Source organism: Trichoderma atroviride, chromosome 2 (assembly GCF_020647795.1).
Source record: "Trichoderma atroviride chromosome 2, complete sequence".
NCBI classification, from domain to species: Eukaryota; Fungi; Ascomycota; class Sordariomycetes; order Hypocreales; family Hypocreaceae; genus Trichoderma; species Trichoderma atroviride.
Window position 1 is genome coordinate 1,795,781 of NC_089401.1, and position 13,516 is coordinate 1,809,296.

Sequence of the window (13,516 nt, forward strand, 5' to 3'; positions counted from 1 at the left end):
CATACTTTATCCCTCTCATTTATCCCATTCCCATGTCCCGGAAAACGTGGCTAATTTACCCAGCACATACAGCTCTCTTTTTTCTTCTTCTTCTTTTGCCATTGTTTCATTTTTGGAAGATCCTCCCTCCCTGTGAAAAAGTGGCCGTGCAGCCATGCAGCCAGGCCTTGTCGGTGCATGCATTTTTTTTTTGCCTGCAGCAGGTGATCCACGGACAGGATACCTACATTACCGAGTCTGTATTGTAACCCAACGGATAAAAGCACAACTGTTTCTAGAAGCAGCTGCGAAAGCGGGCAAAGGTCACATTGCCAGGCAGACGCTTTTGCATTTGCTCTTTTAGGGGCCAGTCGCAGTAGCACTCGGCTCCGACATGTTCTGTAGGGCGCGCGGGCTTCGGCTCCGTATCCTGCTTGTATACACGGACACGTACACGCGCTTTGCACATGCAAGGTCAAGGTCGTACGAGAAATGTCACTGCTAGTCAAAGGTGTGTGTGAGTCGGTAGGCATGTATGAATCTCGGCCTGGGATACTGTGCTGGTCTAAGCCTCCATGTCCTCAGCTCTGGATTCCTTCTCGGACGCCTTCAGCAGAGCCCTCTCGGTGCATCCCTACTTGGCCCACGGAAGCGTCCGAGCTTGTGGCTTTCTCATCTCAATCCCACTCCCTGAGGCGTCTGAGCGTGCATGTAATTAGATGGATGCAGTCCTAGTGGCATTGTTTGTATGGGCAGCCACGAATACTATACATGGCCAAAGCACGGATGTAAATAGACGGACGGTCTTGTCCGGGCTTCCCATCTGGTCAAGAATAGTCTCAGCTTTCAACCACTGCCCAGATCGCACTAGCAGTAAGCGAGGGATCATCGCCTCATCTCATGCATCTTCTCATTCATCTCTGCAGGGCAACGACACCGCGCTGCTGGCTCGGCGCGTCCTCGCGCCCAAGTCCTCTGTCAAAGCACGCATCAGCCAACACCTTATAATATGGATTCAGGTGGGAATTTCGGGACATCCACTACTTACACTATACGTGTACCAAGATACTGTAGTATGTGCATATTGAAAGCAACATGAAAGCTTGTCCCAGTTCGAGTGGATGCCAGACTGTAGATGTTATTAAATCCCCCCAGTTTCTTACACCATGGTGGGCAGAAACAGACGCACACTCGCGTACAACGTAAAGCTACGTGGCTCACGTGTGTGTTTGCTGAATCTAGAGAGCCCAAGCTCCGTGCTTACACTGACGTTGTCAATCTTACTCTGCACTTTCATTACAGGCAATACCACCCAACATGTAATACTTCGCTGCCGGCTTGGCAGATCGCTAAGCTCACGAGGAGATCCTAGCGGTTCTTGTTCGTATTGGCAGCTTGAAACTCGCTTACTGTACGGGCGAGATTTTGATTTCCTCGCAGGACATGGCCAGGATTGCCTTGGAACGCTGAGGATGAATCGCGTTTCTGGGGTACAAGGTAATAGCAGTAGTATTCGATTACGAGCTGATTCCAAGGAAAGGATGAACGTCTCCTACATGTATTGCTGTCTAATGCACTGCTAAGTCGTACGCGAGTCATCTATTGATGATTATTCAGGGGGAAATTGTAGACTTAGCTCGTATGAAGCACTTGACTTACCCTGAACAAATGGCGAGCGTGATAGTAGCATCTACGTATCTACTATTTTGTGTGCCCGTTTGCTCGTAATTCATGCAACTTTAAGGCTGCCATCAATTTTATATTAGCTGCTTATATTAGATGTATTAGCGAGCTGCATTGTGTTTGAAGAGGCTATGTATTGAGTTGAAAAGCGGTGATATAACCTCAATCACATGGATGCAATATTCGAACAAAAACAATTCTACTAGACGCCAAGTGACCTCTACGCTAGCAAAGACCTATAACCCACAGGCATACTATAAATTTCCTTCGTATATCCATAAAGTCGCTGATATCATCCATCTTCACCTTCCCAGATGCCCCCGAACAAGTCAATCTACTTCTCCGCGTCTCCCATTTTTACCTTGCCAAGCATCTCACCACATTTCTTAGCCACCAAACAGTGATTCATCGCCATGATAAGGCTCTTGTGCTGGTTGCCGCGCACATTGTCCACTCCCACCCAGTTCGGATACGTTTCGCTCGTCGACTGCCGCCACAGATCCTCAAACAGCGATCGCCACGCAGGAGCTGCCAGTTCCAAGATGCTGTGTGTAGGCAGCGCCGCCTGTATGCCCTGCTGAGTTATCACCCAGTCGGCAATGTGCACCGGGCTGTCTGGCGTCCAACGCACCTCGTGGAACTTGTTGACTTGATCTTGAACCATGTCGTGGACGTGTCCAGCGTTGCTCCACCGGTGGGTAAGAGGGAAATTCCTGCCCGTCACGAATCCTTGTTGACTGCCGGGAAACTTATCGCCATCCATTTGGCGCCAAGTCTCATCAAAGTTGACGATGACGGCAGAGGACCTGTTGCCAATGAAGCGGTCGAGTGGCCACTGAGAGACATCCGTGTCGTTATCGGGGAAGCTCATTCGATGCTCCAGATCCAAGAACTGGGCATATAGAGCCTCTCGGTCTTGTTGATCCAGCGGGCGAAAACCATGATCCCCGTTCCAAGCCTGGTCGCCGTGTACATCCCAGATGATCAGCTCTCCAGGATATTTCCGATTAAACTCGTTGACGAACCTAATCATCTCGCTCAGAGATGCCCCCAAATGACCATGGTACATGCCAAGTAGGTGGTCGCCGTGTGACTCGTGAAAGTCGTCTCCGATTCTGACGGGACGAAAATCAAGAACGCGGATACCGCCATCTCCGAGCTGGTGGTGAAGATGGATGCTTTGAGTCACTGTGTTTGCTTGCGCTGCAAAGCCAACGCCCCGAAACGTTTTCCACATGCCGGAGTGGTGCGATCTTGGGAGGAGAATCTTTCGCAAGGCAACGTCGGCGAGTTCCGGGAGCATGGATTGCATCCAGTCGATGGGCGGATCATTACTGATGAACTCGCCTTCTGTGCCGGCGAGAATAAAGGCCGAGCCACCGGGAAATTTGTTCACTCCAAGATTGTGCTTGCTGTCTTTGAGATTGTTTATAGAGAACAGTTCTTCCCGAAATTGGATTTTGAGAGTGCTGGGGTAGCCGTTGCTGAAGCTGGCCATGAATGACGTTGGCTTCGAGGTGCCCATAAGATGATACTCGACATCAGCGCCAGAGTCTTTCCAGTTGAAAGCCCCTTTTGCCGGCCTGATCCAAACGGAAACAGATTGGCCCGGAAGAATGTATTCGGGGCAGGCAGATAACCAGTCAGGCATCTGGTACTGGTGGATGTATTTCCTCTTCCACATGTAGGGAGTGGCATTGATGAGAACCATCCAAGTTTCATCCGCATTCTGCATGTTCGTGGAAAATAGCCACCTTTTGCCATTGCTGTGTACAGTTGCTGGCAGGGAGTCGAACCGTAGCGCTTTGTATCCGTCGTGCAGGATCACAGGTCGAGAGTTGGGAGATGGGGAGTCGTCCTCATCTCCCGTGTGCACGATAATCGGTCGAGAGTTGGGGGACGAGGATGATTCTTCATCTCCCGTGTGCAGGACTACCGGTCGGGAATTGACGGGCACTTTTGCCTTGCTGCTGAGAACTGGTAATCCGGCCACTGACGAGGCCAGAACCAAGAAGAGGAAAAGCCAGCGTAGAAGAAGCATGATGACGGTGTGAGATGTTGCCAACGCTAAGAAGAAGGAATGCTGATGAAGTATAGATGGGAAAAAGATTGAAAAAAGCGAAGAGTACTGTGAGGCCCAATTTTTGGTGTAAATGAATCAGTTGGTAACTTTGACAGAGACTGGTCGGCTGCTCAATGAGTTGAAGATTATAGAGATATTTCTGGTTGACTACAAAGATTGGCCAAGTAAAATTTAGAAGAAGAAAAAGAGAGCAGCGATATAAACAAACAATGATGTTTGTTTGTTTACATCCAATATTTTAGAGTATGGCGGAGGCTGTTTTGCCCCATCGTATAGATTGAATTAGGTGCAAAGCTTACTGAGTGCCACCACAGCTACAAAATGGAAGACACTAGAATACATGACGTGTGTGGGGACGTTTCAGTAAAGTTCTGCTTGAAGAATGTGTACACCGATAGACCTTTTGAAAGGAAAAGGTTATTGGGGATGACCTTGTTGTCGAGGTGATTGCGCGTTGGTGGTCTAAAAGTCGAGGCATGATCAAGCCAGAAAAGCCACCAAGGAATCCACAACAAACTCAATAACTTGCCAAATTGCCTGAGAATGGGATAAACGAAATACTTGTACACTGAATGCGCCCAGTACGGCTCCAGCGCTTGGGAGAAGAATGATGACAACCTAAAAAAGTGATATTTCATGAGGTCCGAAAATTTTAAATCCAAGTGCGAGTTTGGACCTTGGGTAGAAAAACTCGAGCTTTTTAGTTCTATATATTATTTGTAACTGCTGTTCGCAGGTTAAGACCGTGAAGAGAGCTATCGATTAGTATATTTGGCTCGAAAATGCTATGAAAGTAATATTGCATACGAATCGTCAAATAGGAGTCTTTATATGTATCCGTTTTCCGTTTCGGATCAGTACTAGTACATACATACCCGATGGCTCAATTTATTTCAAAGTTCCTTACCATATCCAACAGTCGCTATAGTCGGGCTGGATTGTTTTGGAGAAAACAAGCCCCGTAGTCTGCGCACTATGCGGCGTTTATACTTGAATCAATACATGCGTTATGAGCGCAGGAAACCAACTTGAAGCTTGAGCTTTGCCGCACCTTGGGAAACCTACATGTACCTTGGACTACATGTACTCGCACCAAGTGTTTGCTAATGGTTCACGCTTATCCTCCTTAGTGCGAAGAGGCTAAGTGGAAAGCATGAAGTTAAAAACAACTACATGTACGAGGTACACTTGATCTGTACCCACAAAGAGGTAAGTACATGTAGCCATACTTTATGTCTCACAGAATCGGTTCTCGGCAAGGTTCAGCTGGAGAGACGGCTCGAATTATAAGACATGCATAATTGAAAAGTTACCCCTTTGTCGGTAAGAACTATGTACTATACAAGTCTAGACATTTTGCTCGCGAATACACGCTAGCAGGGAGAGGCTCGTGGAGCCATTGTCAGACTACCCATCGAGTATGTGGAATTCTGGGCAATTCGAAGAATAACTCCGTTAATGGAAATAGAGCTCCATTTCCGCTGGGTCCTGTAAGCCTTACAAGCCCTCAAGCGGATACCGATTTTCGGAGAAACAAGGAACATGGATCTAAATGATTTGTTGTTTAGCTCACATACACCGCAACAACGCTGATGACTACTTGGCCAAAGGAGAACCCACTTCCTCTCTTTGAGATATTGAACTGAATAGATGGATTCTCCTTTACAAAATCACTCTAGACTATCGGGGCAGTCCAACTCTTTCCGATCTTCCTTGCCAGATTTACTTTGTACGTTCCTAATGCAGTCCTAGTACATAAAGCCGGCAAAAGAGCCTATTGCCAAGTGCTAGCCAGAGTGCTCATGTAGCCGTGTGCATGTACATGTATCCATCGAAATAGCCTTGATAGCCCTAGGACTATAGTGGATTAAGAGCTCGCCTTTCTCGTCTATACTGTTTCTTTTCGAAAGAAACAAGGATACACCCCAACTAGCGTGAGGCTATTGCTTTAAATAACATACTTGTACTTGTTGTCTTTCGACTTTATGTAACTACCTACCTACCTCGAGTCGAAAATGCCCTATTTGCGCCAATTAGTAGCACCGCATAAGGGCAGTATAATACATGTACCTTTCAGCACCAGTAGCGAGTACTGGTACTTGGCAGCATTGACGATTTTATTTTTGGAGTAGAACATTGATGCAGGTACCTGTAGTACATGGATCTTTCATTCTGCTGCAGCAACTGTGGAGTACACATATGTATATATACCTATGTACTGGTCTTATATCTTACATATGCCGATCCATGGATCGCTTTCCTAGCCTCATGTTGCCCTTTTTACCTGTTTGTAACTAAGCGCTGACGGCAAACGCTTATATGCGCCGTCGGCCAATAGACGAGGCCGAGCAGGGCCGCTGGAGCGCGATTCCAAACCGCTACGGCTGCTATTTGGGGGAGCGGGGTCGAGCTTGGCGCACTCACTGCATGGATGGCACTTGGTGTGGGTGGCCTCTTTCTTCAGCACTCATGCACGTTGAATATAAGACCACAGGTCCGGTACCATTTTCTTCTCTCCGTGTCACAGTCGCCATCCTCATCCATCGCCTCTGCGCATCGCCGAAGCACAACGTCCAATCCTCGGCCTGGTTGCTCTTGGTTTGGCGAGCTCATTGATCCTTTTGCACGACAGCTCAAAGCGGGGCACTTGCCAGCTACAGCAGCTAAGCTCAGCCTCAGACCACTTCCAATTCCGCGACGCGACTCTTTGTTCTTCTTCCTCTTCCTTTTACTCTTCCTCTTCCTCTTCCTCTTCCTCGTTGCACAGCTCCCCGCCGATAGCAGCAATTTCTCAAAGCGACTCTTCTATTCACAATGTCTGGCCAGCAGCCGCAGTACTATCCGCGTATGTCTCCAGGCATCATCACCAGCCTCACCAGCTTCACCCCGCCATCTCCAGCTCCGAATACTGACTCGCGGCATCATCGCAGCTCCTCCCAGCGGGCCTCCAGGGCAAGGTTCGTCTGCGACGCCACTGCGAAAGACGCAAAGCCGATAACATTCTAACATACAAGGCGAACAGTGCACTCACCACCCCAACAGCAACAGCAATATGCGCCTCCTCCTCAGCAACAGCAGCAGTACGCCTCCCCTCCTCCACAGCAGCAATATGCGTCTCCGCCGCAGCAGCAACAGTTTGCGCCGCCTCCCCATCCTCCTCAGGGAACCCCCGGCTATGCTCCGCCGCCGCAGCAGCACACGCCGGTCCAGCAGCAGTACCAACAACCACCGCCGCAACAGCAGCAACAGCCGCAACATCAGCAGCAGCCACAACCGGCACAGTTTGTTGGAGCCGTATCGACGACCGATGACGTTGGAACCTTCAACGGGGGAAGCTATCGCATCAGTCACCGAGACTCCAATACTATTCTTACTATCCAGCTCGCCAATGGTGCCCCCATACATGCTAAGCCAGGTAGGTTGGGAGAGCGTCCTGCACAGTCGCTGTATCTCGATTGGCCCGAATCTAACTCCAAACAGGTGCCATGGTTGCCATGTCTCCTTCAATCACCCTCAAGGGACACATCAAATTCAGCGTCAAGAAGATCATTGCCGGCGGAGAACTCTCCAGCTCTACATTTACGGGGCCTGGAGAACTGATCCTCGCGCCCTCATCTCTGGGAGACGTTACAAGCATCAGACTGAGCGGGAATGAGACATGGTCGGTAGGGAAAGATGCCTATCTGGCTTATACCCAGGGCATCAACAAAGACTACAAGCGCCAAGGCTTGGGCAAAGCCATTTTTAGTGGAGAGGGTCTCTTTGTTTACAAGATAACGGGAACCGGCCTGCTTTGGGTTTCAAGTTTTGGTGCCATCATCAGAAAAGATGTGAGTTTACAAGTACAGTATCCCCTTTGCTGGGTTCAGCATGTTGACCTCGCGATTCATATAGCTTGCGCAAGGCGAAAAGTATATCGTAGACAACGGCCACCTAGTGGCGTGGAACACAAGTTATGTCTTGGAACGCGTCGCTTCAGGCGGCCTCATCTCCGGCTTGTCTTCCGGAGAAGGGCTTGTTTGCAAGTTTACGGGCCCCGGCACCGTCTTCATGCAGACTAGAAACCCACAAGAGTTTGCTGCTTACATTGGTGGCATCGCTCCTCAAGATATTTAGGATGATGCTCGAGGATTCTGGCACCCTTTAGGCATCAAGTTTAGGAAGCAGACATGGTTCCTGATTTGTTGTGGGTTCCTGATTTATTATGTGATGAAAGCGGTCTCTCAATTCTGTACTATCAACTTTGAACCATTTTTGCCTTTCCTTGGAGTTTTGATTGCCTTAGCCGTGGCGTATCCGGTAATTGAATTGATGGTACTTGGTTAAAGCCATAAGAAGCTTCTTATCAAGCTAGACAAATCGCCATAAATGTATACATCGCCAGCGGAAGCCTCAGCCGATGTACTTGCACTCAAATTAGAGTTATACGCTGAAAAGGTAAATACATGTGCGTTAGGTATTTATCTCGTGAAACTCTTGCAACGCCTGAACGTAAAGGCAGGCGTCATCGAGCACATTACGACTTCAGTTACCATAGCAAAGAGCCAGCCACCGTTTACATGGCGCGAATGTCAAGCCCAGTCGTTGTTTTGCGCAACACTCAGCTTTATGAGAAAAGCTATCGTGCGCTCAGCTCTCTCGCGATCTCTCTCGCTCCCCATCCACCTTCTTTTTGGGACTGTTTCGTATTCCAGTCAACAGATCAGATACAGTCTATCATCAATCAGCCTCTGGGCACTCAAGCGCGAGTTTCATTACGAGCCATCAGCTTCATCGCGAGATTTCTCTGGCCCCAGATATCCATCAGCTGCCCGCCAGCTGGAAGCCGCTGCAGCAGCTGGATATCCGCTCTTCAACTTCAAACTTCTGGCTCTCTCCTGCCTTGTTCAATTTCAACTCTTGCTTCGGCAAGGAATCTTGAGGCAGCGTTTGCCCCTCTCTTTCTCTTTTGCAGCGAATTCTTGTGCGTCAGTTCCATCTTCAAGTTGCTGTATCTGAAGAGTGCGGTTGTGTGGGTAGAGATTTCAGCGGGTTTGAACCTTGAGACTCGACGACAAAAAGCGCTCTCTCGTCAGCGGTCAAAGCGATTACTAGAATCAGATTAAATATTTACCGGCTTCGACAGAATCGTCCCTACTCTACCCAACTGAAATAACTGGTAAGTGGAAACATGCTGCCCCTGACATGTGTGATGGAACATGGGCTCATCTTGCGTCCAGGTTTCAAAATGCCTATCCAAGCCGCTGCCAGCCGTTATAAACGGGCATATCACCCTCCTGTCAACTATGAGAATGCAGCACCGAGGAGTGAAGCCAGGACCAAGCCTTCAGGAGCCCCTTATGCCTACCAGCAGCTGAAGAAGTTCAATGACCTGCACGCACTGAGGAACCCGGACTGGCGAACCCGCCCCTCCGATAACAGCTCATCGGCAGTGGACGATGGCGAACATGATGTTGCAGAAGCGGCCGGTGCCGGGAAGCAACGAGTTGGCATGGATGCCTCTCCGCCATCTGCCGTGCAAGGGGTACAACAGACTATCAGCTCATCTCAAGAGGGTGCCGCGGCAAGCAGCACCTTGAGATATAGCCAGAAGGATATTTTCGCAATATCTTCTGGAATGGAACCCAAGATACTCAAAGCGCTGGAAGAGGAAAGGCCCATTCAGTATCAAGTTCTGAAGCAACTGCCTCTCTCGTCTGCTAGAGACTATCCCTTGCAGCTATTCGAAGTTGCCCCGCTGGGCAGCATCTCCGGTTACTCAACCAAATCCATTGTGGACATTCGACCTCTGAGAGGAAACTTGGAACAGAAAAGACAAGGAGTTTCTCACAACAGCCAAGATGAGCAGCTCACAGCAGCGCTTAGAGCCGCCGACACAACGCCTCGCAAAGTTCGAGCGCAGGTATACCAAGCTCATGGGCCATATGCAACTTCAAATGAGCCACGATCACGAAAGGGCTTTTCTGAGACGCACGGAATATATGCCCTGCAAAGTCCCACGGCTCATGTCCACACCAATGAGCGTCAACCAGCCAAGTCGGATCCTCCAGCAAATGACAAAGACCGGGACGAAGCCTTCCAGCGATTTTTGAAGAAGCTGAGGCAAAATAGCAATGTATCTCAAGGTATAAAGACGCAGAAGCGGCACAGGACGGATAGCGGCTATGAGGATAGCTTCAAGGGATCCCCAAGAGAGAATCCCATCGAGACATCTTCACAAAGTCGCCGGGCACAAGGGGCTAATCCACACAAGAAGACTACCTCTGAGCATTCCAACAACGGCCATGCTCGAAAATTTGAGAATCACAGCCAGAAAGAGGGGAGCAGCGGCTCGGTTGCCTCGGGCGCCTTTCCTAACGAGCCAATCAAATTCCAGAATTTCAATCCCAAAGCGAGAGAATTTCTTTCATTCACCATTCGCAGGGATGCCAGTTCTGATTCTAGATTTGAAGAGGAAGATTTGGAACCGTTTCGACCATTTGCGACTCCTTTCGCTGGTAAAGATGGCCGGACAAATGTCACGTCCCTCGCAGAATTGACTTGCCTCGCGGACATTGCCTCTGTTCATCCGCCGCCGCCGCCTCCTTATGGAACTATGCCATTTGCCACTGCGAATGGAGCTACCGATCCTCTGACACTCAATAACCCGATGGCAACAAGACTGATTCCGGTGCCTGCAGATCACTTCGGCGGCTCGCTCCAGGCGCCAGCTATTGCATTGCAGCCGCTGTCTTTGGTCAATCCGGCAATGCTTCAAACCCAGCCTGTTTTGCAACCATTGCCAGGCAATATGCTGGGCTATACAGCGCCTCAGCTCATCAACCCCTCCTTTCCCATCACAAACAGCTCTGCCAATCCCTACTTGAGCATGCCGTCCGGCCAACTACCGCTCATTGGGGGTGCTGCTTCTCATCCACCGCAATCACAGCCACAACCAGTACCGAAGCCTCGCCGTCCGGATCCGAGCGATCAACAGGCATACGAGGAATGGATCGAGTGGCGCAAGGCAAACCAGCCAGGCTATGCCCATGAATGCCGCATGAGACAGCAGTGACGAGCTCAGCGAAGCACAGACAACAGGGCATCGGGAAGAGGTGCTGTGGGCCATAGGAACTAGATCCCTGAACTGTCCTGAGGCTTGAAAGATGCTGCAAAGGATGGCATCATTCATTGAAGATGCTGCGGTTGGACGCAGCTCGGCTGGTGCTCATCGTGCGACTGGACGCAGCATCCGTGGCGGAGATGTGAGGGACGGCATACGTTTCACGTTGCTTTTTTTACTTGTTTCTTCGAAGAGATGTATTATTTCAACACTTTATTTTTGTCTGTTTTGGTGCGTGTGCTCTGTAACATTTATGCAGATGTTCGGACTCAACCGCATAGTGGATAACCATGTTTTGGAAGGGGTGGCTCAACGACATTTGTGTTGCCTGTCTGTGGACAGCGGTGCCACACATGTGAAATGAGGATTCGACGATTTCTGTACACCATGGGATGATGGCAGCGATATCAACTTGCTACTTGATTACATTCTTCTTCTTCTCTCTTTTCTTTTCCTTCTCCAAAGCCACGCAGTTTAGCTGTGGTTGGTTGGAGACAGGATTGAGAAAGATTGGCATGCTTAGGAGGGGGTAATGGAGCTGGAGCACGAGGTACATGTACCTACCACTTGTACAAATATTGCTAGCTGCTATGTATTTTAACAAGGAGAGAGTAACTGGGCGGATGTTTTGTGTTACGGTATGGCTTTTTAGGGTCATTGAGAATTAGTTAGGCTGCAATGTATTTTCACGTTCTTGTATCCTGCTTCTTTTGTTACTGCAAACTGTGTGATTTCACGGAGACGCAATCTGAGATTTGTGCGAGTAGATGCTAGGAATAAGTGGGAAGACGTCTAGCCCCAACCGGTGAGACTTTGGGCGGCAGGGATGGGAGATGAAGCCGGGCAGGATTTTGTCTTTGGCAATGAGACATGGAACTTTTGCAGCGTGGATACGAGGATGAAGTACTCGGCCCAATAAAAAAGTCGAATCAAGCCCGAAATAGTGCATACGTATTATTAGTAGTAGCGGTAGGATAGGACAAGAAGGGGAGAGAAAATGCCACGCGTGATTATGTCTTGGACATGCATATAAGTGTGCTGATATTTTTCTATTTTTTTCTGAGCCACTCGCTTTATTCTCGTGTGAGTTGTTGTTGTATTTCCCGAAAGAGATGTTGGTCTAAATAGCTTTTTCTTGCGTGTCTTATTTGATGAGTCCTATTTTTGAGCCATGCTTGCTGTGGTGGCTGTTCCCCCTCACGGCGTCTTTTGATGTTGTGTTACCTGTGATTTGTGTAACGTGTGTTTGTGGCGGGGGAAAGAGGATTTTAGCTTCGCTTTCGTTTTTTTTTTGCTGCGGGCTGTATGTATCTTTGCTTAAATTATTTCTTGATATGCTGCTTATTGAAGAGAGTGAAATAAGAGGGCTATGAGAAGCAGAGGAGAGGAAGCATGCAGTCCCTTTTTTTTTTTTCGAGAGAGAGTTTGTACTGCCTGTGAGATATTCCGGTAATTGGATTTGACTAATCTATAAGGGAAAAAAAAAAAGGTGCCTAGGAATTCTTGGGTAAGAAATTACTATTTTTGGTTCGGTGAGCGTACAAGGACATTACATTGCCTTTTTTCGTCAATATTTGGGAATAGATCCGAAGGGAACTGATTAGTTTGATGGAAAACAGCAAGAGAAAGTAGAATAAACACCTGAGCTTGCTGCCTGGTGTGCACTGCCTTGTGCATTGCTCTCTAACCTTGATGCCGCAAAGTTATACTGTAGTACTTTCGATATTGTCCCGAGAGAAGCAACTTATTACGAAAGTTGTCTAGGAGGGGGCGTGTGCGTAGGACTCCAAATGCGTGCGCGTCAAGCGACTATGTGCGAAACAAGAAAATAGTTAGAAAAGACGTAGATGGAGAGAACAATAAGCATGAAAAAAACGTCGGTGAAGGAAAAAAAAAAAAAAAAAAAGAGCCTCAAATGCGGCTCTGCGTCCAGTCTTCTTGAGGCTCTGCTCTTTTCCCCTGCCTATACAAGCTTTCTCTGTCCGCGAGTCACGCACCATGCATGCGCCTTTAGTTGCTGCATGAGGAGAGAGAAAAAAAAAAAAGGTGATGCGAGCTTGGAAGCGTGTATCTGATTCGACCGAGTTGAGCCTCATCGCCGTACTAGTACTCTTTCTGCTAGGATGCGGCCACCCTGCTGGATAGCGGTGAATTGCTGTGCGGCTCATGCAGAAAATTCACATGTAGGTGCCTTTGCAAGTATAGGCAATTGATTGTACTTTTGTATTGTATGTTCTCGGGGCAAAGGGGGAAAAAAAATTGCTCATCGTCTTATTCCCAGTGCCCAACACATACATACATTGCTCCTCACACACATCACGCCGCATACAACGTATACCAAACCGCCATCGCAGCATGAAAGAAGGAAAAACATGTAGTAAATTAACAAAAAGGAAAGCAAATCTTCACCATTTACGCCAATGTCACTCCTTTCTCCCAACACGCATATAACATATACATATACATGCACACACCCCCACCCCCCCCCCCCCCTTCCCAAGACGAAAAATAAATAAATAAAGGGGTATGCCAAGTAAACAAACTTCACATACAATTATACAAACTCCCCTCCCCCTAAAACAACACAAAAGCCCAAGAAATTCTTCCTTCTAGGGCTGACAAGGCAGATGGATAGATTAACCTCACCCTTCCCCTGCCGATTTTGTATT

The 13,516-nt window shown here is 48.5% G+C and overlaps 3 protein-coding genes across 3 annotated transcripts; 2 read left to right on the forward strand and 1 right to left on the reverse strand.

The window, feature by feature from the left end:
- Positions 1-1,822: 1,822 nt before the first annotated feature.
- Positions 1,823-3,887, reverse strand: TrAtP1_003358 (uncharacterized protein). The gene has a single exon (XM_014087350.2). It carries the CDS (start codon positions 3,701-3,703, stop codon positions 1,997-1,999), a length of 1,707 nt encoding a protein of 568 aa, XP_013942825.2. The 5' UTR covers positions 3,704-3,887; the 3' UTR covers positions 1,823-1,996.
- Positions 3,888-6,559: 2,672 nt separating this feature from the next.
- TrAtP1_003359 (uncharacterized protein) lies at positions 6,560-7,861 on the forward strand (the record flags this gene model as incomplete). The annotated part of the gene is made up of 5 exons (XM_014087855.2): positions 6,560-6,590; positions 6,676-6,702; positions 6,768-7,160; positions 7,226-7,575; positions 7,640-7,861. The coding sequence occupies 5 exons, from the start codon at positions 6,560-6,562 to the stop codon at positions 7,859-7,861; spliced, it is 1,023 nt and encodes a 340-aa protein (XP_013943330.1).
- A 1,054-nt stretch (positions 7,862-8,915) lies between these two features.
- Positions 8,916-10,799, forward strand: TrAtP1_003360 (uncharacterized protein; the record flags this gene model as incomplete). Its single annotated transcript, XM_014087856.2, has 1 exon — positions 8,916-10,799. One exon carries the CDS (start codon positions 8,916-8,918, stop codon positions 10,797-10,799), a length of 1,884 nt encoding a protein of 627 aa, XP_013943331.2.
- Between the last annotated feature and the right edge of the window lie 2,717 nt (positions 10,800-13,516).

What these genes read in the sequence shown, in the direction of transcription:
- TrAtP1_003358 (XM_014087350.2), bottom strand. Translation starts at nt 3,703, where the DNA reads ATGCTTCTTCTACGCTGGCTTTTCCTCTTCTTGGTTCTGGCCTCGTCA.